This window comes from Molossus molossus, unplaced genomic scaffold, assembly GCF_014108415.1.
Source record: "Molossus molossus isolate mMolMol1 unplaced genomic scaffold, mMolMol1.p scaffold_m16_p_2, whole genome shotgun sequence".
NCBI lineage: Eukaryota > Metazoa > Chordata > Mammalia > Chiroptera > Molossidae > Molossus > Molossus molossus.
The window spans coordinates 814,289-839,669 of NW_023425355.1; the positions used below are offsets into that span (position 1 = coordinate 814,289).

At 39.2% G+C, this 25,381-nt stretch overlaps 1 protein-coding gene across 1 annotated transcript in view; it reads right to left on the reverse strand.

Moving 5' to 3' along the window:
- CHIC1 (cysteine rich hydrophobic domain 1) overlaps positions 1 to 25,381 on the reverse strand; it is a 41,988-nt gene that overhangs the window by 13,668 nt on the left and 2,939 nt on the right. Inside the window, exons 2-3 of the mRNA XM_036270900.1 lie at positions 18,972 to 19,026; positions 13,302 to 13,457 (exon numbers count right to left, since the gene is read on the reverse strand). Of these exons, the coding sequence (XP_036126793.1) occupies positions 13,302 to 13,457; positions 18,972 to 19,026 (211 nt within the window). The remainder of the gene's footprint in view (positions 1 to 13,301; positions 13,458 to 18,971; positions 19,027 to 25,381) is intronic.

Consider the following 25,381-nt stretch of genomic DNA (forward strand, 5'->3'; position numbering starts at 1 on the left):
GGGGGTGGGGGAGTTAGAGAGTTCCAAATTCCAAAGGGGGCCCAGTCTTGGAGGACACACCTATACTTTTATGAGTTTTATTACCTGGAGCCCTATCAGGTTCTCACAGTGACTGGAGAAAAAAGACCCTTGTCTTTCCACAGGGGAAGAGGAATAGCAGCAACTTTTAAATATGCCCAGAATATTCTGTTCTTAGCAAAGACTACTCTCAAACTATTGTACCAGAGCCTAACCTACTGGGGTTTTACCAGTGCCTAACCAATTTTGGAAAAGTAAAATATACAACTCCAACACCCTCTAAGCTTTCCTGTCCCACCTAAAGGGGGGAAAAAAACCCCAAAATTTATAGGGAATCAAAAAAGACTACAAATAGCTGCAGCAATCTTGAGAAAAGAAGAACAAAGTGGGAGGAATCACAATACCAGATATCAAGTTATACTACAAAGCCATTGTAATCAAAACAGCCTGGTACTGGCACAAGAACAGGCACATAGACCAATGGAACAGAACAGAGAACCCACGGCATTATGGTCAATTAATATTTGACAAAGGAGGCAAGAGTACACAATGTAGTAAAGACAGTCTCTTCAATAAATGGTGCGGGGAAAATTGGACAGGTACATGCAAAAAAATGAAACTAGCCCTGGCCGGTTTGGCTCAGCAGTTGAAGCACTGGCCTGCGGAGCAGAGAGTCCTGGGTTCAGTTCCTGCTAGGGGCACATACCAAAAAAAAAAAAAACCAAACAAACAAAAAACTAGACTACCAACTTACACCATACACAAGAATAAACTCAAAATGGATAAAAGACTTAAATGTAACGCATGAAACCATAAAAATCCTAAAAGAAAATGTAGGCATAAAAATCTCAGACATCATACGTATCAGAATTTTCACTGATACAACACCTAGGGCAAGAGAAACAAAGGAAAAAATGAATAAATGGGACTACACCAAACTAAAAAGCTTCTGCATAGCAAAAGAAACCAGCATCAAAATGAAAAGGAAATCACTCTCTGGGAGAACATATTTTTCAATGATATCGGATAAGGAGTTCATATCCAAAATATATAGAGTACTCATACAACTCAACTAAAGGAAGACAACAATCTAATTAAAAAATGGGCAGAGGACCTGAATAGACACTTCTCGAAACAGGATATACAAATGTCCAGGAGACATATGAAAAAATTCTGACCATCACTAACCATCAGAGAGATGCAGTTTAAAATGACTATGAAATATCACCTCATACCTGTCAGAATGGCTGCCATCAACAAATCATCAAACAACAAGTGCTGGCGAGGATGTGGAGAAAAGGGAACTCTAGTACACTGCTGGTGGGAATGCAGACTGGTGTAGCCACTGTGGAAAACACTATGGAGTTTCCTCAAAAAATTAAAAATTGAACTGCCATTTGACCTAATGATCTCACTTCTTGGAATATATCCTAAGAAGCCTGAAATACCAATCAGAAATAATATATGCACCCCCATGTTCATAGCAGTGTTATTTACAATTGCTAAGATCTGGAAAAAACCCAAGTTCCCATCAGTAGATGAGCAGATAAAAAAGCGGTGGTACATATACACAATGGAGTACTATGCAGCTGTAAGAAAGAAAGGTCTCTTACCCTTAGAGACGACATGGAGAGTCCTGGAGATTATTATGCTGAGCAAAATAAGCTAGTCAGAGAAAGACAAGTATCACATGATCTCACTTATGTATGGAATATCATGAACAAAATAAGCTGTTGATTAAAACAGATCCAGAGACAAGGAAGTAGGGAACAGATTGACAAACCTCAGGATGGGGTGGGGGGTAGGAGGGCGGGAAGAGATAAACAAAAGAACTTATATGCATATATGCACAACCAATGGACACAGACATTAGTATGGGGAAAGCAGGAGAGGGTGGGAGCAGGAAGGAGGGGGCCATCTGTTATACTTTCAACAATAATAAAAAAATAAATAAAAGAGAACACAAAAGAATTAAAAAGTTCAACTCTATAGAAGACATTGTTGCCCTGGCCAGTTTGGCTCAGCGGTTAAAGCGTCGGCCTGCGGTCCAGAGAGACCCAGGTTCGGTTCCCGCTAAGGGCACGTACTTCGGTTGCAGTTTGTCCCCGGCCCTGGTTGGTCGTGCGGGTGGCAGCCACTCGATGTGTCCCTTCACGTCGATGTTTCTCTCTCTCTCTCCCTTCCTCTCTCTCCCTCCCACTCTATCTGTACAAAAAATGGAAAAATATCCTCGGGTGAGGATTAAAAAAAAAAAAAAAGAAGACATTGTTAAGAAAATGAAAAGATAAGACATAGACTGGAAGAAAATATTTTTAAAACACATATCTCATAAAGGACTAATATGTAAAATATATAAATAACTCTTCAAACTCCACAATACCAAAACAAAAACACAATTAAGAAATGGGCATAGGCTGGAACAGAAACACCTGCAGAGAAGATATACAGATGGTAAATAGGCATATAGAAAGATGCTCAATATCATACGACTTTAGAGAATTACAAATTAAAACAAGGTATTGCTGTACACTTCTTAGAACAGCCAAAATAAGAAATGCTAAAAACACCAAATGCTGACGAGGATGTGAAGCATCAGGAAGTCTTATTCCTTGGTCATGGGAATGTAAAATCATACAGCCACTTTGGAAGACTATTTGGCAGTTTCTTAGAAAACTGAACAAAATTTTACCATATGGCCCAGCAATTATACTCCTAGGTTATTACTCAAATGACTTGAAAACTTATGATGACACAAAACCTAGTCATGGAATATTTGTAGCAGTCTTATCTACAAATGCCAAACCTTGAAAGCAATCAAGATGTATTTCAATAGGTGAATAGGTAAAGAAATTGTAGTACATCCCAACAATGAAATATGACTGAATAATAAAAAGGGCTATCAAGTCACAAAAAGACATGGATAAACCTTAAAAACATAGGCTAATTGAAAGAAGCCAATCTGAAAACACTATATCCTGTACGACTCAAACTATATGACATTCTGGAAAAGGTAAAATGATGTAGACAGTTAAAAAAAGCTCAGTGATTTACTGGGATTTTGGGGTGGGAGGGTGGGATGAACAGGTGTAACACAATGGATTTTTCAGGGAGTGAAGCTATTATTCTATATAATACTGTAATGTTAGATACATGTCATTATATATTTGTCCAAACACTGAATAGAATGCACAACACAAAGAGTAAACTCTAATGTAAACCTGGACATTAGTTAATAATAATATGTCGATATTGGCTCATCGGTTTTTTAAAAAACAGAATAAACTGTGTTTTTATTCTCTGCAACAGACTATTATGCAGCAGTGTACACAGCAGAAAATAAATGGACTACAGCTTTACATATCAAGATAAATGAATAGCAAAAACGTAAATTTTAGAAAAAGCAGGTCACAGAAGAATACATGCGACATGAATCAATTTACATGAACACAATTTACATAAAACACAAAACTAAACAATATATTGTTTAAGAATGTCAACCACAATGATAAAACTAGGGGAAATAGACAAGGAAATGCTTAATTTAAAAAAAATAGATACTTTTCTTACTCTGTAAAATCTCTGAATTTTATAGATCAGTTCTTAATTTCTACAGTAGTCAGGACTTATGTTATGAACTGTACACTTATCCAGTGTGACTCTGACCAATATTATTGTTTATAAAATATAAGAACACCTAGTTCAAAATAAATCTAGGGAAATGACTCATCAGTTTCAACAACTGTACTCTAATAGTGCAATATGTTAACAGGGGAAATTGTGGGGTTAGGAGAAGAGGGTGTATGGGAACTCTCTGTGCTTTTTTTCTCACTTTTTTTTTTACCTGTAAACATAAAGTTACTCAAAATATAGTCTACTAGTTAAAACATTATACATAAAATTGAAGATGAAATGAAGATATTATTAGATAGAAACTGAGAACATCTGTTGCTGTAGACCTACCATAGAGGCAATACTATGGGAAATTCATCAGGCTGAAATGAAGGGTCACCAGATACTAATTTGAGTCCACATACTAAAAGGAAAACTCCAAGAAGCTCAATGAATTGCAAGAAGGACAACCTCAAAGAGATCCATACTGAGAGAAACTATAATCAAACTTTTGAAAGCTAAAAACAAAGAGAAATCTTGAAAGCAGTAAGGGAGTACAGTGGATCCTTAATAATATTAACAGCTGATTTTCACATCAGAAACCATGAGGCCTACAAGCAGTGATTTGGCATTTTTAAAGTGCTGTCAGGAAAAACAAAACAAAACTGTCATCCAAGAATTCTATGTTTGGGTTTTGCTCAAGATAGCAGAATAGGACAAGGTTGTCCTCCCATGACATAAAAATTACAACTAAATTATAGAACAGTCAACCTGGAAAATCATCTGAAGACTAGCTGAACAGAAGTCCTATAACCAAGGATTTACAGAAGAAGCCACGCTGATACTGACAGGAGGGGCAGATACACAAAACAAACTGAATCCCGCACCCACATGTGGTAGCTGAGAATCTAGGGGGATATCTCAGCTGCAGAGGTTCCCCCTGAAAAGTGAGGGATCTCAGGCCAAAACAGGGCTAATTAAGCCCAGAACACCACTACCGGGAACAGGAGCCCACATAACATCTTGCTGTGAAAATCAGGAGGGATTCTGTCCATTCGGGTGAGACAGAAGGCTGGTGAAAACTCAGTGTCATCTTAAAACAATAGCACATAGCCCTGGCCATTTTGGATCAGCAGTTAGAGCATCAGCCCTCAGACCAAAGAGTCTCGGGTTCGATTCCAGCCAAGGGCACGTACCTCAGTTTCAGTTTGGTCCCCAACCCTGGTCAGGGTCGGGCGGGAGGCAACCAATCGATGTGTCTCTCTCACATGGATGTTTCTCTCTCTCCCTCTTTCCCACTCCATCTGAAGATAAATGGAAAAATATCCTCGAGTGAGGATAAAAAAGAAAAAAAAAAAGAAAAGAATAGGAGGACTTCCAGTCAAGAGTGTGGCGTAGGTAAACGCAGTATCCCCTCCTCCCACCACCACATCAAAGTTACAACTAAACTACAGAACAACCATCCTTCAGAACCACCTGACACCGAGCTGAATGGAAGCCCTACAACTGTGGAATTAAAGAAGCAGCCACATGGAGACTGGTACGAGGGCGGAGGCGGACAGGCTGGTCCCACACCCACGTGTGGCAGATAAAAATCAGGAGGGTACCTTGGCTGGGAAAATCCTCCCTGAGGACTGAGGGGTCCCCGTCCCACACCAGGCCTCCAGCTCAGGGTTCCAGTGCCAGGAAGGGAATCCCCATAACTTCTGGCTGGAAAATCCAGTGGGAACTGAGGCTGAGGGGGGCTGAGGCGGCTGGAGCCCCAGGCTGCTCCTCTTAAAGGTCCCACGCATGGACTTACTCAGACTCGTTCCTTCTGGGTTCCAGCGTTGGGGAGGCAGCTTGAAAGGCACCAGAGACACACAGGGAAGAACTGAATTGTTCGGCATCGGCATCGGCATCGGGGTGAGGACTGGAGGGGCAGCTTTCTCCGGGACAAACTTGCTGTGGGAGGCTGCTGTTCCTTTGGTGAACCCTTCCCTGGGGCAGCAGATGGTTACCATATCTGGGACTCCAACAACCTGGCTCACATTGTTTGTCCCACCCTGCTGATTCCCTGAGGCCCTGCCCCACCCAACCTTTGGGTGCACCCAAGCTGTTTCTAGTGGCTTTACCGTAGGATTGGCCTGTCTGGAGTCCTGCTACAGATTTTCCTAAAATCTCTCAAACAAGCAGCATCTGATCTCAGCGAGCCCCATACCTCTCATTAAGTGGTCCCAGGCCTGGCACTAGAAATAGCCAACCTTGACGCACAACTTGGCTTTTCCTGGACACCTCCAAGTCCAGCACAAGAAGCAGCCATCTGCAGATCACTTTGCCTGGTGGCTCCGGATAGAACACAGGCAGTGGTTGACCTTGCCCCAGAGCCAGCACACCCAGTGGACAGCTTCAGACCACATCAAAGCACCACCATCCAACCATCTCCACAAGTGACACACTCAAGGAGTGGACTCAGTGGGTGCTAGGGCCCTGCTGAAGTAAGTCTTGTTCTGTGTGGTGGGCCCTGCACAGCTGATCCTCCAAGGTAGTCAGAGGTCAGTGGTCAGTGGGCATAGCCAGTCCTTGAAGCTGATCAAGCTGAGTACATCCCTCCCGTTGATGTGCCAACAGCAATCAAGACTCAACTACAACAGAAGGGTGTACAGTCCACACAAGGGGTGCACCTTGGGGGTCCAGCTGGGTGATCAGGGAGGATGTGCCATTGGACCCTATAGGACACCTACTACAATAGGCCACCCTACAAAGCCTAGGAGACATAACAGCTCTGCCTAATACATAGAAACAATCACAGGGAAGCAGCCAAAATGAGGAGACAAGAAACATGTCCCAAGTGAAAGAACAGAACAAATTCAAGAAAAAGAACTAAACAAAAGGGAGATAAGCAATCAATCAGATGCAGAGTCAAAACACTGCTTATAAGGATGCTCAAGAAAGTTAGTGAGACCTTCAAGGAACTTAAGGAGAACTCCAAGGAACTCAGTGAGAGTATCAACAGCATAAAAAAGGACCAGTCAGGCCCTGGCCGGTTTGGCTCAGCGGTTAGAGCATTGGCCTGCAGTCCAGAGAGACCTGGGTTCGGTTCCCGCTAAGAGCATGTATCTCGGTTGCAGTTTGTCCCCGGCCCTGGTTGGGTCATGCGGGTGGCAGCCACTCGATGTGTCCCTTTCACATCAATGTTTCTCTCTCTCCCTCCCACTCTATCTGAACAAAAAAAAAAATGGAAAAATGGATGCACTAACTGAAATAAAGAATAATTTACAGGGAATCAATAGTAAAGTAGGTGAAGCCGAGAAGCAAACCATTGTATTGGAATATAAGGAAGCAAAAAATACCCAATCAGAACAGCAAAAAGTAAAAAGAATCCAAAAAATGAAAATAGTGTAAGGAGTCTCTGGAACAACTTCAAGCATGCCAACATTCACATCTTGGGGGTGCCAGAAGGAGAAGAGAGAGCAAGAAATTGAAAATGTATTTGAAAAAATAATGACAGAAAACTTCCTTAACTTGGTGAAGGAAACAGACATACAAGTCCAGGAAGCACAGAGTCCCAAACAAGATGAACCCAAAGAGGCTCACAGCAAGACACAACATCATCAAAATACAAAAGGTTAAAGACAAAGATAGAATCTTAACAGCAGCAAGAGAAAAGCAGGTAGTTACCTACAAAGGAGCCCCCATAAGCCTGTCAGCAGATTTCTCAAAAGAAACTTTGCAGGCAAGAAAGGAGTGGCAGGAGATATTCAAAGTGATGAAAAACAATAACCTACAACCAAGATTACTCTATCCTGCAAAGCTATCATTTAGAATCAATGGACATATGAAGAGTTTCCCAGACAAGAAAAAGCTAAAGGAGTTCATCACCACCAAACCAGTATTATATGAAATGTTGAAGAACAAAAATATGAACAATTAAATGGCAATAACTACATATCTATCAACAATTGAATCTACAAACAAAATGAGCAAACAGAACAGAAACAGACTCATAGATACAGAGAACTTTTTGTTGCTTGGGGGAGGGGGTTGGGGGGATGTGTGAAGAAGATGAAGGAATTAAGAAGTACTGATGAACCTCAAAGGGAAAAGAGGAGGTGGGCTGGGAAGAGATAAACCAAAGAACTTATGTGCATATATGCATAACCAATGAACAGACAATAGTGTGGGGAAGGCAGGAGGGGGGCAAGATTGGGGAGGAGGGAGGTCAATGGGGGGAAAAAGGGGGGACATCTGTAATACATTCAACAATAAAGGTTAGTTAAAACAAAACAAAAAAAGAATAGCACACAAACTTTTGCAGGCACTCACTCACCTTGGCCTCTTGCAGAGGGAGGGCAGCTTGGTGGGACCCCAGAGTCAAACAGAGAGAGACTAAGTTAAGTGTCTTTGGGGTGAGGGCTGCAGGGACAGCTGCCAATGTCCCTGTATTGCGTTCCCCTCCTCCACAACCCATGGGCACCATCTTTCCTGGGTTGAGTACTCCCTGCACTGTGCATTAGTGTAGTGAGCTACACTAGCTCCACCCTGGTGACTCCTTAAGGCTCCACCCTACCCAACTCCCACATGGCCCAAGGCACTGTCAGCAGCAACCACCCTGAGCTCCTAAAAAATGCTCAAGGAAGAAACACTGTGTGGCTACATAGCTAGGGCCATCTTCCTGCACTGCAAACAGGTATTCACTTTCCTGTGTTGAGCCCTCCCTCCGTACAGCCAAATCTTAATCTTCATTAGCCTGGTGAACTCTACTAGCTCCACCCTGAAGGCTCCATGAAACCACGCTCCCACCACCACACAACATTCCACAGGCTCCAGGTGGGTGACAGCTGACCTTGGTGTACCCTGAAGCTTTTGCTGAGTGGCCTCAGGCCCAGTACTCGTGCTGAGTTTGAAACTGATTTAACCTGGTGCACACCACTTGGCCCACCCTGATGACTCACTAAGAACATAACTCATGCAAATCGTGTACTGCCTGATGCTGTTTCAGTGGCTGACACAGACAGGCAGCTGGTAGGCAGTGGCGGGTCTTGGGGTGCCTTGGGTCATTTGCTGACCTGCCAAAGGCCTGGTATGGGAAGCAGCAGGCCTAGGTTAGCAGTTTAGCTTTTCTCACATGTACCCAGGCTAAGCACAGGCACCTAGCAAATGCAGGTTGCTTTATAGTTCTTAACAGGTAGCCCCAGCTGGTCACAGGCAGCATCTGACATTAACCTGCACCAAAGTCCCTTCACAGAGGCCCCAGAACTAACAGAGCACACAGAGCTCCATCCAATAAACACTATAAGTGCCCACACCTAAAGGGAGGTCTCACCTGGCACCACAATGTGCTGGGGCAAATTCTACAATGTGAGGTCATCCCCTGCACAGATGCTCATACACTGGTCACGACCAATTTGCACAGCCAGCCAGCCAGCCTGAGGGACAACAGCACCCATGGATGTGGTAACAACAATCAAGGTTTAAATACAACAGGAGAGCAAACATAAACCACACAAGGAACACTCCTGGCTCAGGTGATAAGGGAGACTGCACCACTGGGCCCCACAGGACACCTACTACATTAGTCCACCCAACCAAGACTGGGAGACATAGCAGCTCTCCCTAATACATAGAAACAAACACAGAGAGGCAGACAAAATGGGAAAACAAAGAAACATGCCTCAAATGAAAGAACAGGAGAAATCTCCAAAAAAAGAGCTAAATGAAATGGAGGTAAGCAATTTACCAGATACAGACTTCAAAGTAATGGTTATAAGGAACTTAGTGAGAACTGCAACAAAGAGGTAACAAGCACAAAAAACACATAGAAAACATAAAAAAGAACCAGTCTGAAATAAAAAATAAAATAACTGAAATGAAGACACTAGAAGGAATAAACAGATTAGATAAAGCAGAGAACTAACATAGATACTTGGAAGACAAAGTACCAGAAACACCCATCAGAGCAGCAAAAAGAGAAAAGTTTTAAAAAATGAGGATAGTCTAAGGGACCTCTTGGACAGCATCAAATGTAACAACATCTACATCATAGAAACACCTATCAATAATCACTTTAAATGTAAATAGATTAAATGCTCCAATCAAAATCATAAAGTTGCTGAATGGATAAGAAAACAAGAACCATACATATGCTGTCTACAAAAGACCCACCTCAGAACAAAGGGTACATACAGACTGAAAGTAAAGAGATGGAGAAAAACATTTCTTGCAAATGGAGATGAAAAAGAGCTGGGATAACAATACTTATATCAGATAAAATACACTTAAAAAGGGCATAATAAGAGGAAAAAGAAGGACATTAGATAATGATAAAGAGTTCAATCCAACAAGATAATATAACCAGTATAGGAGTATCAAAATATATAAAGCAAATCTTTTTTTTAAAAATTTTTATTTATTTTTTTGTTACAGATGTTTCTCCTTTTTTTCCCCATTGGCACCCCCCTCCCCACTCCACCCCCGCCCTGTCCCCGGCTTTGTTGTCCATGTCTATTGGTTATGTATACATGCATATAAGTTCTGTGGTTTATCTCTTCCCAACCCCCCCACTCCCTCTTCTGAGGGATGTCAGTCTGTGCCCTACTTCCATATTTCTGGGTCTACCGTATTCCTCAGACTGTTATGTTCACTTTATTCTGTATATAAGTGAGATCATGTGGTATTTGTCTTTCTCTGCTTGGCTTGTTTCGCTTAGGATAATACTTTCCAGGTCCTTCCATGTCGTCTCAAAGGATAAGAGATCTTTCTTTCTTACAGCTGCGTAGTACTCCATTGTGTATATGTACCACTGCTTTTTTATCCATTTGTTTACTGATGGACACTTGGGCTGTTTCCAGATCTTAGCTATTGTAAATAGTGCTAAAGCAAATCTTGATGGACATAGAAGGAGAGACTGACAGTAACACAGTCACAGTAGAGGATTTTAACACCCCATTGATATCAATGGATAGATCTTCCAGACAGAATATTAACAAGGGAAAAACAGCCTTAAAGACACACTAAGTCTGGATTTACTTGGTATCTTCAGAGCATTTCCCTTCAAAGCAAAAAATACACATTCTTCTCAAGTGCACATGGGACATGTCTCAGACCACATGTTAGGACACAAAACAAGTCTCTACAAGTTCAAGAAGATTGAAAAAATACCAAGTGAGGCACCTTAAACCTTTTCATCATCACAACAATCTTAAAAGTAAGTAATATTATCTAGATTTTATAGGTGAGGAAACTGAGGCTTCAGAAAGGACAGTGTCTCACAAAAGGTTACCAGCATGTGCTTATTGTTTCATTGTCTATTGTGTTAACAACATAGCAAGTACAAAATCAAGGGCTATAACTATAAGATGTATAGGGTAAGGCAGGTAATGTAAATGTTGGGTATTCTGTGGTGAACCAGAGACCACATATCCTATTTAAAGGGAGCAGCTGCCAACTGCTGAAATACAGTCATGTGGTTCCAATATTGCCAGGTCTTCAGATTTTAGAAGAGAGGTTAGATGTCTCAAATTTTACTTTAAATGTGTGTTGTTTTTTTTATCCTCATCCGAGGGCATTTTTCAATATTTTGTTCAGATAGAGTGGGAGGGAGAGAGAGAGAGAGAAACATCGACGTGAAAGGGACACATCGAGTGGCTGCCACCCACACGACCCAACCAGGGCCGGGGACAAACTGCAACCGAGGTACGTGCCCTTAGCGGGAACCGAACCCGGGTCTCTCTGGACCGCAGGCCGATGCTCTAACCACAGAGCCAAACCGGCCAGGGCTTTAAATGTGTTTTTATTGAATTTTAAAGAGAGAGGAAAGGAGAGGGAGAGGTTAAGGAGGAAACACGGGTCAGCTGCCTCCTGCACGCCCCCTACTGGGAATCAAGCCTGCAACCCAGGCATGTGCCCTGACTGGAAATCGAACCCAGACCTCTCAGTGCATGGGACGATGCTCAATCCACTGAACCACACTGATGAGCTCAAATTTTATTTTAAATATTAGAATAATTTTATTTAAAATATTGGAATACTTTTTAAATGCTGGCAATTGATTCGAATATTTGAAAAACAGAGTTGGCTGGATTTGCTCTGCAGGATGACAGTTTGTAGATATAAGCTTTTTTTTAATTGACAGATTAGTGATCTAAGAATATACTGATACCTCAACTTCAATGTGACTTCTTCATGAACCAAAGTAATGGGGAATAGGGAGAAATCATAGCATCAGTATCAATCTCATTTTCCACTGAATATTCTATCAGAAGTGCGGTTTATTTCAGGTCCTGTGGTGAAGGTGTTAATAAATAGGCAAAGATTAAACAGTTCACCAGAAAAAAAGATAGACTTTGAATAATATTAAAACAAAAACAAATCTGTTTTTAGGTTATTGAAATTGACTATATTTGTGTGATGAAAAATCCGAATATAATTAATGCACACTGAGGCTTTTAAAATAATGGGGATGGGTTGGAGTTATTGATTGTAACTTTTAGAAAAAAGATATGACAATTTGAAAAAGAAATTTATGCTGTCATTTTTAACTTATAGCAAGCCATTTGAAAATACTGTACATGCTGCCCAGCCAGTGTGGCTCAGTGGATTGAGCGTTGCCCCATGGACTGAGAGGTCCTGGTTTGATTCCCAGTCAGGGCACATGTCGGGGTTGTGGGCTCAATCTCCAGTAGGGGGCGTCAGGAGGCAGCCGATTGATGTTTGTCTCTGACATTGATGTTTCTCTCTCTCTCTCTCTCACTTCCTCTCTTTTTAAATAAATAAATTAATTAAAAAATATTTAGAAAAGAAAATACTGTACATGCTTTGACAATAAACTAAGCTCTATTTATTTAAAATATGGTTTCATTGATTTTTTAAAGAGAGGTGAAGGGAAAGAGAGAGAGAAACATCAATAAGAGAGACACATTGATCGGCTGCCTCCTGCACACCCCCACTGGGGATTGAGTCTGCAACCCGGGCATGTGCCCTGACCAGGAACCAAACCAGCAGCCTCTTGGTCCATGGGTTGATGCTCAACCACTGAGCCACACTGGCTAGGCCAGTAAGTTAATTATTATTTAAAAGTTTCAATGAAATCATCAATGTGATACAGGAAAAAGAAATTTAGGTAAAATGAATTACTTTTCCTCACTGACATCAATTAAAAAGTTTCAAGATATCTTCCCACTGGGGGAAAAACATTCAATGACTATAATAAGATTTTAAAGAAGGTGAGATTAAGATAGTAGCCTTAAATTTGTGATATAACTAGTAATGTCATGGTAGAATGCTATTTGAACATGTTTAAAACTAATCAGGATTTCGCCCCCACCCCAAACTTTGTAGTTTGCTCTCATTTCTGCCTTATTTCAGATCAGAAGAATCTCTCCCGTATACATGTAGCTTGCAAATACTTTAAATCACAGCTTTGGGTTTTGTAAAAAAAGTAAGTAACCCAGTTAATTGATATTTATTTAAGTACTCCACTAACACTGCACTTATTTAAAATGATGGGAACCCATATTAAGTGATAAAGTGTTGATAAAGCTGGACAAAAGACTTAATCTCTTTGTCCCTGAGTTTATGTCTAGAATGAGGATGGCATTGTTATGAGAATTAAATCATGCAACATACTTGGCACACAGTAAGTGTTTAACAAATATCAGTTCTTATCATTATTATCCAATAAAACGGTTACTCACTCTTTTGTTGAGACAAATAACAGGCCACAGGCTGCAACCCAGAGTACAACAACAGCAGAGACAACCACACAGCAGCCATTTCACATTGACTGGGAGAGCCTTTTTCAAACACGCATTCACACGACCAATGCTGGTCTTAAATTCTTCCGGGGCCACCTATAACAAGGGCAGAAGTTGTAACAGTTTGTGGGTAACTTTCCACAATTTATCTCTAAACCTAAAGAAAATGTTTGTCTTATTCTAAGTATTTTAAGGAATTACACATTTAAATATATTTCCTCCCTACCTTCCCCAATAAATACGTATTATATATTCCTGGATGACATTAGAAAGCAAAACAATGTAATTTCATGTTTACAGAATTTTTTCTGATATTTAAAAACAATCTTCTGAAATTACCAATAATACAATGACAACAATAAAATTGGTGGTAAAGAATACCCATCAATAGCCCTGGCCGGTTTGGCTCAGCAGTTAGAGCATTGGCCTGCGGACCAGAGAGTCCCAGGTTCAGTTCCCGCTAGGAGCACATACCTCAGTTGCAGTTTGTCCCTGGCCCTGGTTGGGTTGTGCGGGAGGCAGCCACTTGATGTGTCCCTTTCACGTCGATGTTCTTCTCTCTCCCTCCCACTCTATCTGAACAAAAATGGAAAAATGTCCTCAGGTGAGGATAAAAAAGAATACCCATCAATGCTGTCTCAAAGGGTAATAGATTCTTCTTTTTTACAGCTGCATAGTATTCCTTCCTCTCTCCCTCTTCCTCTGTCTAGAGATAAATGCAAAAATGTCCTCGGGTGAGGATTAAAAAAAAAAGACAACTGTCAAACTTTACCACCTGGAAAATTCACAACATAATTTTCACACTTGCCTTGTTTCCATTGTTTGTAGGTAAAAGCTACACTAACAAAAGACTGTGGGGTGATCACATTCAAGAACTGGTCTTAGTATTCACATAAAAAGGACTCGTGATTGCTGTAAAGTTTAAAAGTTGAAAAGTCATTATACAAATTTAATATTTTAAATTACTACCTCCATTCCTGGAAGTGGTTATTTGTGCTTCTCTGTAAACAATAACAAAGTCAGTTCAAAGGCAACAGCATGAGACGCATAATTAGATTTATACCAAAAATTCTGCTTGAGGTTATACGATTCAAAGATATACTAAAGATGATTTAATTTCAGTGAAATCATATTTCTGAATCACGAAATTATTCCTTTTGATTTAGAAAGTTGTCAGACTGTAAAATCTATGGGAGAAAATCCAGCACCTGGCTGTGCAAGGAAGACTATGAAACTGTCAGGAAAAAGAAGCTATTGTAAAATAAAACCTCAAATAGCATGTTTGGTATAAAAAATATGGAGGTTTACAATTCTTCTAAGTAAAAATTAAACTATAGGAATCAACTTATTACATTTTAGTCTTTTAGTCAACACTACAAAATATATACCTATTAGCAGATGTTACAAAGATACATGACCACACAACTCAGCACCATCATTATTAAAACTTTAAGTAGTTATATTAGCTTTATTCACATCATTCATGCCAATTTTCTTCCTAATATATTAACTAACAAAAGTTGTGAAAATTATGAGGCTCAAACCTCGTTCGTTCTAGATGGTCGGCAATATGACCTAAAGGCAATTAGTGAGTAAAAAGAATTCCAGTTAAATGACTAAATTTCCAAGGTAAATTTGAAAAGAAATTCAGAGAACCGTGGATTATAGTGGAAAACATTAAACACTAACAGGCTAAACACATTAGACAAATCAAGATCTGAATTCTAGTAACTTATTAGCTATGAAAAATCCTAGGCAAATTCGTTTACTTTTTCTGAGTTTTAGTTTCCCAGCTATATAAAACGAGAGTAACAGTCTTTGTTTCATATACCTCACAGGGAATGGAAATCATACCTTAGAAAGAACCTCTTAACTATAATGCTTTGAAAAAGGAAGTCAGTGAATCATATTTCTGTCTAGATTTGGAGATTTTGCATGAAGTCTCACTCAAACAGCTTTGCTTCACATTTAATTATGCTACATTTTGAATTCAAATTCAATGCTCTTCAGTTCTTAACTTCTTCAGAGCAAAAAATATATTATATTTATTTTTAAAGAAATTTTTATAAGAATTTGAATTTATTTGAACCAAACTAATGACATGCCAGGAAGCAGGATGCTCCCAAAAGATGTTCTTTTTATTTTTATTTAAAAACATTTTGTTTTCCTTATTGACTTCTTTTAGAGAGAGAGGAAGGGAGAGGGATAGAAACATCAATGAGAGAGACCATCGATGGGCAGCCTCCTGCATGCCCCCCACTGGGGATCGGGCCCACAACCTGGCATGTGCTCTGACCGGGAATTGAACTGGTGACCTCTTGGTGCATGGGTCGACGCTCAACCACTGAGCCACACTGGCTGGGCAAAAGATGTTCTTTTTAAAAACAAGGTGCCAAGTTGCCATCTTAAGATTTACCTCTCAAACAGTAATATTCAACCTCTTTTTTTCCTAGCATATTAATATATTTCACTTCAATCTGTAATATAATATTACTACCCATTCTTTACAAATTGTGTATCCAGAGACAAAAACACACTTTTAAAACATGGCAAATTTTGATATAAACGCAAGTAAATCATAAAATTATTAAAACTTTCTGTTACTGGCAATGTCGGCTCTTGGTTCTTGCGTCTGGAAAAGAAAGAATTCAGAGCCAAGAACTCTAGCTCAAGAGAGTTTATTTAGTATACAAAGTGAAAGTACACTCGAGGAGGAGATTCGAGTGTGCTGCTCAGAGAGCTGCCTTGACCTTTTAGAAAGAAAGTCACAGAGGCAGAAGTGAGCCAGCTGGGCTGCATGGACTCAGGAAACAAGTTACAGGGGCAAAAGTAGGGCCCTTGGAAACAGGTTCAGGGGGCTCGCCCTGGATGAATTACCACTGCCTGCTGCTCTCCTGGTTGCAAGTTGCCTGAAGAAAGAAGCACAGGCGTACTCTAGAGACAGAGAGAACATGCACTGGGTCCTGTCTTCAGGGTGATCTGTTTTGTAAAGGCAGGAATTTTAGGGGAGGTCTGAGGGGAGGATCTCAAGAGAATATTAATCAGCTTTCCTGGTGTGTCCTTTCAAGGTCATGGTCTCTATTTATTGGTAGGCACTGGGGCGGGGCGAGGGGGGTCATTAGTCATTGCATCTGGTCCCGCTGTCAGCCATGTTGTTGCTTCATCTGGTTTTGCTGTTTTTCTGGGCCCTGACTGTAACTGAGGTCTAGATGTTATCTCTAGCTTTACCGAAACTCTGAGTTTTGTTGACCAGGGGCTTTGTTCCAAAGAGTATTTGATGCTGATCAGAATCTCACTGTCTTGAGGGCTTAAGGCTTAAAGGAGTGGACGTGCAAGGAAGAAGGTGCGGGTGAGTCAGGGTGCTGGACAAGGCCAGTTTGAATTAGCTATGTGTCTCAGTTTCCCCATTCTGCTTGCCAAGGAATTTTCCTAGCTTCTTGCCATCCTGCCTCATTTTCATTTATAAATTTAAGTGCTTGTAATTAGAATTTAAAATTTTATTTTAAAAGTACATTTTTAGCCTGGCCAGTGTAGCTGAGTTGGTTGAGTGTCGTCCCATGCACCAAGAGTTTGCCAGTTCAATTCCTGGTCAGGGCACATGCCTGGGTTTCAGGCTTGATCCTTAGTGGGGGACATACAGGAGGAAGCTGACTGATGTTTCGTTCTCACATCGATGTTTTTATCTCTCTCTCTCCCTCTCTTTCTCTAAAAAATCAATAAAAATATTTAAATACATAAACTGTAACATTTTATTAATCGATGTTACCTCAACAAATTCAAGGCTGGAATTTGGAACAGAGTATTTTCATTTGGTTCATTAAAATTATAAGGCCATAAAACAGTTAATACAAAAAGCTATGGTTCTATTTATATGTACATTAGAAAGAACTTCCAGGTGTTCCTATAAATCCTCAGTGTATTGTTTCACAGTACTAACTTAATGCCCATGTAACTCTGGGCAAAGTTTTACATTGTTAAACTATCACTGTTCTCTTGGGAACTGAACTCTTTCCTCTGAAGCTTTGGATTTGACATTGCATTTGACTTTTTATGTAGTAATTGATATGTTCCAGGGCAATGATGGATTGGAATCTACCTCAAATCCAAGCATAATGAGTACATTTTGTTATATACTTATCACCAACTCCTATTCAAGAAGAGTACCAGACTCATTTTGCTAAACTAACTTCAAAGAGTAGAAGTACATGAACCTCAACTAATTTTCAAAATTATTTTTATTTCTGCAAATGTTGAATATTTTTTACAGTTTAAAAAATGATTTGTTTTGAAGTTAACATCGACAAATCTTAAAACTGAAAAGGCAAATACGTGAAGGAACTAAAAGTGTAAATAAGGTATTTGGGAAGTGAAGACTGGAAATTTTCTCACTCAGCACCCAACCCCCTTCCCCTATGACAGCTGTCAGTCTGTTCTTTGCAGCTATGAGTCTGTTTCTATTTTGTTTGTTTATTTTGTTCATCAGATTCCACATATAAGTGAAATCATAGTGGGTTAGGTGAAATAGGTGAAGGGATTAAGCAAAGGAAAACAAACTCACAGACACAGACAACAATATGGTGATTACCAGAGGGAAAGGGGGTGAAGGGAGGTAGAAAAGGGTAAAGGGGGGACAAATGGTAATGGAAGGAGACTTGACTTGAGGTGGTGAATACGCAGTACAATATACAGATGATGTATTATACAATTGTACACCTGGAATCTATATAATTTTATTAACCAATGTCATCCCAATAAATTCAGTTTTTAAAAAAGACTAGAAGCTTAGTTACATTAAATTCAGAAAAACTTTTATACTCTTTCTGTACATACTTTAAAAAAATGAATCAGAATAGTCACATTTAGAACACTTTCTTTTATTGGTCAATATTTTTAGATAGGTAGAACCTGATCCTAAGCCTAATGTGGTCTTGATTCTGGAAATTAAATATTTTTAAAACTGCCTTGATGAAAAGACACCTTTTAAAAAATAGACACTCCCTAAGGTCTTTTGTTTGCATGGTCACACATTGATGCTTAGATGTTCCAGTGTCTAATGTGGCTACAGTAGTCTTGGTAACCAAAGTCATTTTTTTCCCTTCATCTTTAGAAACCTACCCAGGAACACCACATCCCAAAGATCTCGAGCTACTGTGTATGAATGAACATTCCCTTTTGTTTCATACCTGAATGCTGTACATCTATTTTGGATTGTGTATTGTGTTTGTGTATTTAAGCATTGATTCACAGTGACTTCTCATCTTATGAAACTGATTAGCATTGAACACAAACTGTAAATAGAAAGAAATGGCTGAAAGAGCAAACAATAAAAATAAAACATCAGAAATTAATGACCTAAATGAAAACAGTTACAGTTACCAGGGTTGAGAAAAACGGCAAAACTGTAAAAAACAAACCAATAAGTAAATAATGGCTGGCATTAATGGACAATGAACAAAATAACTGGTCACAGCCCCAGCCTTCACTAGCTAACGACACAGTCTCCAAGTTATTAGATTTCATTACCAGTGAGTCAAACATTTTTCATAACACTGAATAAGTCATAAAACAATGTTTGTAGAATCGAAAAGTTCAAAGCAAACTCTCACTTACCTTCCCTGTTAGAACTGAGGGAAATTCAGTATCAAACTTGTTGCTCAAGCCAAACCTTAAAAACAAACACAGAACAAAATATATTCTACCCAGCATATTTAACTCTCTCCCATTAAAAAAAATTTACAAAGCCATGCATTTTTCTTTTGATGTTGTGATTTTAAAACATGTCCTAAAAATATTTTTATGATATTTTTAGAAAATAAATCTTTGACTATTAATCCAAATGCACAGTAAAAGAAACTAACTAAATCAATGATATGGGATTAAAAATAATAAATTAGAGAAACACTGATACAGAGCTAGAAATATAATTTTTGACTGAAATGTTTCTGTTAAAACCCATTTTGGTTGATAATTTTGGGGATTGACTGATTAGCTGTATGTGAGAGTGGGTTTTACTATTCTACTTTTTTTATATATATATAAAAATTTCATAATAAAACCTTTGGAACCATAGACTTTGACAACTTATGATCAGTAACTATTCAGAAACTCAAAGGTCAATTCTTATCAATGGCTTTTATGTATATAGTCAACTCATTTTAAGAAAACAGATCCCAGCCTTGAAAACACAAGAAAGAATTCTCATAATGATTCCTTCCTTTCCAGTGCCACTGCTATGTTGGCTCTCGTATTTGCTCATGCGAGTCTTCTCCCTAGTTGTTTAAAAATATGTTTTCATTGATTTTTTAGAGGGAGAGGAAGGGAGAGAGAGATAGAAACATCGATGGGCGAGAGAAACATTAGTCGGCTGCCTCCAGCACGTTCCCTACTGGGGATCAAGCCTGCAACCCGGGCATGTGCCCTGACCAGGAATCAAACCAGGACCTCAGTCCATGGGATGATGTTTAGTCCACTGAGCCACACCAGCCAGATCCTCTCCCTAGTTTAAATCCTATGCAGACTTCAAGGCTCGAGTCAAGTGCTAATGCCTTGAATGCTCAAGCCTTTATGGATTCCCCCTTTCTCTGAACACTCACAGCCACTTTTTTTTTTTATCCTCACCCAAGGACATTTTTCTATTTTTTGTATTTTTTGTTCAGACAGAGCGGGAGGGAGAGAGAGGGAGGGAGAGAGAGAGAGAGAGAGAGAGAGAGAGAGAGAGAGAGGGAAAGAGAAACATTAATGTGAAAGGGACACATTGAGTGGCTGCCACCCGCATGACCAACCAGGGCCTGGGACAAACTGCAACCGAGGTACATGCCTTTAGTGGGAACTGAACCCGGGTCTCTCTGGACCACAGGCCAATGTTCTAAACGCTGAGCCAAACCGGCCAGGGCTCACAGCCACTTCTAATGTGCACTGCACAATTCAACAGTTAATACATTTATTTTTATTCTTTGCTGTTTCACATAAATATCTTAAAGGTAATTTTCCTGTTAGTTTTTTAAAGTAAGGCCTGTACTTTGTTTTTTTGTATTCTTCACCAAGTAGCCCAGTGCTCAAGTTCTCAGGAAATAGTTGCTATATTCACATTACTAATTTTTTACTTTACTATAAAAAGGGATTGGTTTTTCTGAAATATAAAAAGTATATTAGAAATGATAAGGAAAGTATCATTTTAATTCTTAAAATACTCCTTTGTGGCCTATATACATCTACTTCAAAATGATATAAACACAGGCAAACCAGGCCCAATATACTTTCATAATTTTGGCTTAAAGGCAGTAGCAGTCCTGTTCTTGCCTACTGGGGATTTCTTCCTTAACTTTCTCTATTAGAGACTTAGCACTTAAAAAGACTACTTAAATCATCTTAAGCACATATCACTTAGTAGCTATTAAAATTTTTTTGAAATGGCTGCTGCTGAATAAAAACCTCACCTATTTCATAAACAAACCATTAAACTAAGAACTGTGAGTCCACAGAGGTTAGAGAAACTCATCTACCCATTACTGATCAGTGATAGACATTAGCCAAGATGTGGGGTTCTTTAGCATTAGACAAACAGGCACTTGGGAACTGTTCATGCTGTCAGTTTATTGGCTTCATTAAATATACAGCCTACTGCCCAGCTAGTGTGGCTCAGTGCTTGAACATTGACCCATGCACCAAGAGATCAACGGTTCAATTCCCAGCAGGGGGCGTGCAGCAGACAGCTTATCAATGTTGATGTTTCTCCAAGTTTCTTTCTCTCAAATTAATAAAAAACATATTTAAAAAATATAGAGCCTATTACGTGTTTGAGGTGGACTAAACTGGTGGTTCCTAACAATTGTATTTTATTTGTCAAATGTCTTCAATGCTCCAAATTTTAATTTCTTAGACAATTCTTTAGAGTAAAGGAAATTAAGGCAAAGAAGAATGGGTCCTCTTAGATGCTCTTCCTTCTTTTCTCCCTCCCTATACATACCCTCACTGTTTATAATCTTCTGAAAATGACTATATATCAGCCCTTGAAAACCTTGCACAAATTAAAGTTCATGTATTCAGGTTGTTTAAGAAAACAAATCAAAGCATAGTAAAATTCTGCCAACAAAAAACATAATTTAACTAGAAAACTATGCACTTCTAGTAACACTGATTCTAAACTGTGCACTGAACTTTATTTACTCTACCAAGGAAAAGGAAAATCTGTGCCATACGAATTCAAAAAGATTTTCAAAAAAATATTGTTCAATCTCTTTCATCTTTCATATGGAAACAAATCGTGTCTTGCCACACTGTAAAATGTCGAGTGTTACCATAGCTTCAGTATTCTCAAAGCCTAAAATCCTACAAATATTTACCTTATACAAACACAAAATAACAATGCATCACTGTAATTCCTCAAAGACAGCTGTTAACAGAAAAGTCATTCTGTTCACTAATTTGAGAATTATTAATATTTCTAGTGCCCTCTAAGTTTTTGCAGAAATGCACTGGCAAATTTGGCCTTTTTCAATTCTATATGTAATAACTTCAGCTCTTTTAGATTAATTTTAATGAGACAATTTTATAAATACCTGAGAATTGATAACCTATCATCTCTCCTAACTTCTATACAGGTATACTATCAAGGCTAAACATCTACATATTTTAAATACTATAAAGAGTGCGGTAATGTTAACAAATAGGGAAAAAAATATCATGAGATAGAATTTTCCTTGTATTTCAATATATTGGATCCAAATAGTTATCCTAAAAATATCAAGAAGAAAAGTAATAGATACTAAATTATATCTCCCAGATGTAGAATATTTCTGAAACGCTAATACTTCCAAGAAACAATTATTTCTGTTTCTAGAACCTCAAATTGGTGGTAATTTAGCCATATCTTCGTGGAAATTTGGAAAAAGATCACCGAAAGTCCATTTATGATCATCACCACATAATTGGAATTACAATTAGTGTGTTTAGGTCATTGTACTTCTTAAGAAATTATAATTAATTGCATATTAAAAGATTAATATCTTGTTAAAGTAACTAGAAAGTCAATATATTAGGAATATACAAGTAGACAGGCATTCTGACATAGAAGGGCTTGCTTAACAAAGCTTTCAGAGGTAAAACCATTCCATAGCCCCCTCATCACTGGTAATATTATTATATCCATATATACCTCTGCTCAGAAACACAAATATTCTCTAAAGCATGATTCAACTATTATTTGTTGAAGGCCTATGATATAGTATGCACTATGGTGTTACTAAAGTGAACCAATATTCATTCAACTCAGTTTTATTGAGTGCATACTCTAGGGCAGACAATGAGAATTCTGGGAGAACCATAAATTGTTCCTGCCTTTGCAGCTTACAACTTAGTCGGGGTAGAGAAGACTTGCAGGAGTTGGTGACATATGGAGGGCTGGGGTGAAGGCAGTGTGTACTAGATTACTATATGATGGCCCCATCTTAGAGGCAACGAGATAAGAAACAGCATGCTATGAACCGGAAAATATAAGCAATAAGGGGAAATGTCAGGAGATTAGGCTGATATATCGGCAGGGTCCAGTTGTATATGCCATGTTATGAAGCTTAGATTCTATGCTGCAGGTAAAAGGAAAACAACAGGTTTAAGCAGGAAAGTGGTGTCTTAATCTACCAGCAGTCTGAGGATAGCTGTGAAGATGACAAACATGAAGGCAAGATGACTAGTTAGTGTGATGAAAGAGCCCTGAATCAGGGAAGTGGTGATAGGGAGGAGAATAATACAAGTTTGGGTCATATATTGTTAATATGTGCTGACTGCTTAGCTGTGAAAATTGTGAGTGGGAAAGAAGAGCCAAGGATGAATAACAAGATCAGTAGAGGTACATTCAACTGAGATGGAAAATACAGAAATAGATGGATTTTTTTGAGGGGTTGGGATAAGGGTGTGAGGGTGTGTGTGTGGGGGGGTGGAGAATGAGTTCTATATTCCTTATGTTGAATTTAAGATAACAGAGGGCCATAAGGTGAGGAAAACGAAATAAGAGTCTGAGCAGGGTCTGGTACAGAGTTACATATTTGGGAGACATCAGATAATTGAAACTGTGACAGTCAAGATGAGATCATCTAGGGAGAGCAAAGAGTGAGAAAAATAGTAGGCTGAGAACAAAACCCTGGGGATCACTGGTAGTCAAGGGTCAAGAGAGCAAGAGCCAGTTGGTGTGGCTCACTGGTTGAATGTCGACCCATGCACCAAGAGGTCGCCGGTTTGATTCCCAGTCAGGACACATGCCCAGGCTGTGGGCCAGATCCCCAGTGGGAGGCATGCAGGAGGCAGCTGATGGATATTTCTCTCTCATCGATGTTTCTATTTCCCTCTCCCTTCCTCTCTCTCTCAAATCAATTAAGAAATAAATTTTTAAAAAAAGAGAGGAAGAGAAGCTCATGAATGAGACAGTTAAGATACAGCTAGAAAAACACAAGGAGAACAAGGACAGTGAAATGGCCAAGGAATTTCTGGATTTATTTGGCTGGATAATGATTTTTTAAATCAGAATTTAAATACCTTTAAGCAAAACATATACTTTCCAGTTCAAGTAAAGCCCCATCATTACTCATGCTGAATTATTTTCTGTGACCTACCTTGCCTTTGAAGGCCTGTGCGTTTGTGACCTCCAGAGTAGAAGCCTCCAAGAAAGAGGGAGTCATTATAAATATGTTATGTGCAGCCATGAGGATCAGAAAGATAAGGAATAAAGGATGCCCACTAATTTAGCAACAACAGGGTCATGGTGATTTTAAGGTCAGTTTACCTGTGGTCATGGTGGCACAATCCGGATTACTGAGGGGGTGAAGAGAAAATAAATATGGTGACTGTAGCTACTCTTAAAAAACTTGGAGGAGGAAGGAAGACAGACTAGACAGTAGCTAGAGGGGAATGTAGGTCCAGGAAGGCTTTAATTTTATTTTGTTTTTAGAGGATTATACTCTTAATATGTTTACAAGACGAGCCAATAGAGATGCAGAGAGGGGTAATATGAGGTAGACTGGGGTTGCCCGATGGAGCATGATCTGAGAGGAGGCTGCATGAGAAGGGTTTGGAAGGCACAAGTAGAGGGATGATCTTTGGGAAGTGGAGAGACTCCTTGACCTCAGAGGTTGGAGGAAGAGAGCACAGGAATTCAGACCTAATTAAGATCCAATGCAGGTTTTTCAGCAGGAAAGTGACATAATTAAACTGTGTTTTAAGAAAATTAGTTTGGCACAAGCACGCAGGATAGATTGAAGTGGGGAGAGGTGGCTGTCTGTGGCAATAATTCAAGCAGGAGATAATGGCAACCCAAACTAGAGTGGTGCCAATAAAAACAAAGTTTTAAAAATCTAATAGACATTTCAAAATGCATGATGATATACTTCTGGAACAGACTGGCATAAGACAATTCAAAGAGAAGGAAGAGGTAAAATGAATTAAGGATTGGAAATATTACTCTGGAAAATTAGAATGGTGGTATCAGGGTCAGAAATGGGGCCACTGGAATGCACAGCCAATATGGGAAGAGATAATGCTGGGTTTACAATATACTGAGTTTCTGGTGATGGTTCTCAAAGTTTAAACTTTGAAAAGAAAAGAAATCTATAGAATAGATGACTGCACAGAGAATGGGAAAAAAAAAGAGGTGGGAGCGAATAAGAAATATTTCATTTAGATAGAGCAACTCAAACACTCTTATGCCAGAAAAAAAAATTAAACAGAAGCTGATATTTTCGATGTCTCATAATTAGATGAACTATTTCCTAAGGATGTTGCTTTACCTGATATAAGGAAAGTTTTCCTACCATTGACAGACCAGTGTCTCAGATCAAGTAAAACTTTCTCTTAAACATTGAATATTTTTTCAAAGCTCAGACATTTGACATCAAATGATGAGAGAATGTGTTCCATATAAAGTAATTTTCCAAACTATATGCATTGGTTAGCAATTCAATTAGTGGTTTGTTGCTTTTCAGGTTTTGGCTTTAATGAATACCAACATTTTCACTATTTCACAGTCCTAATTC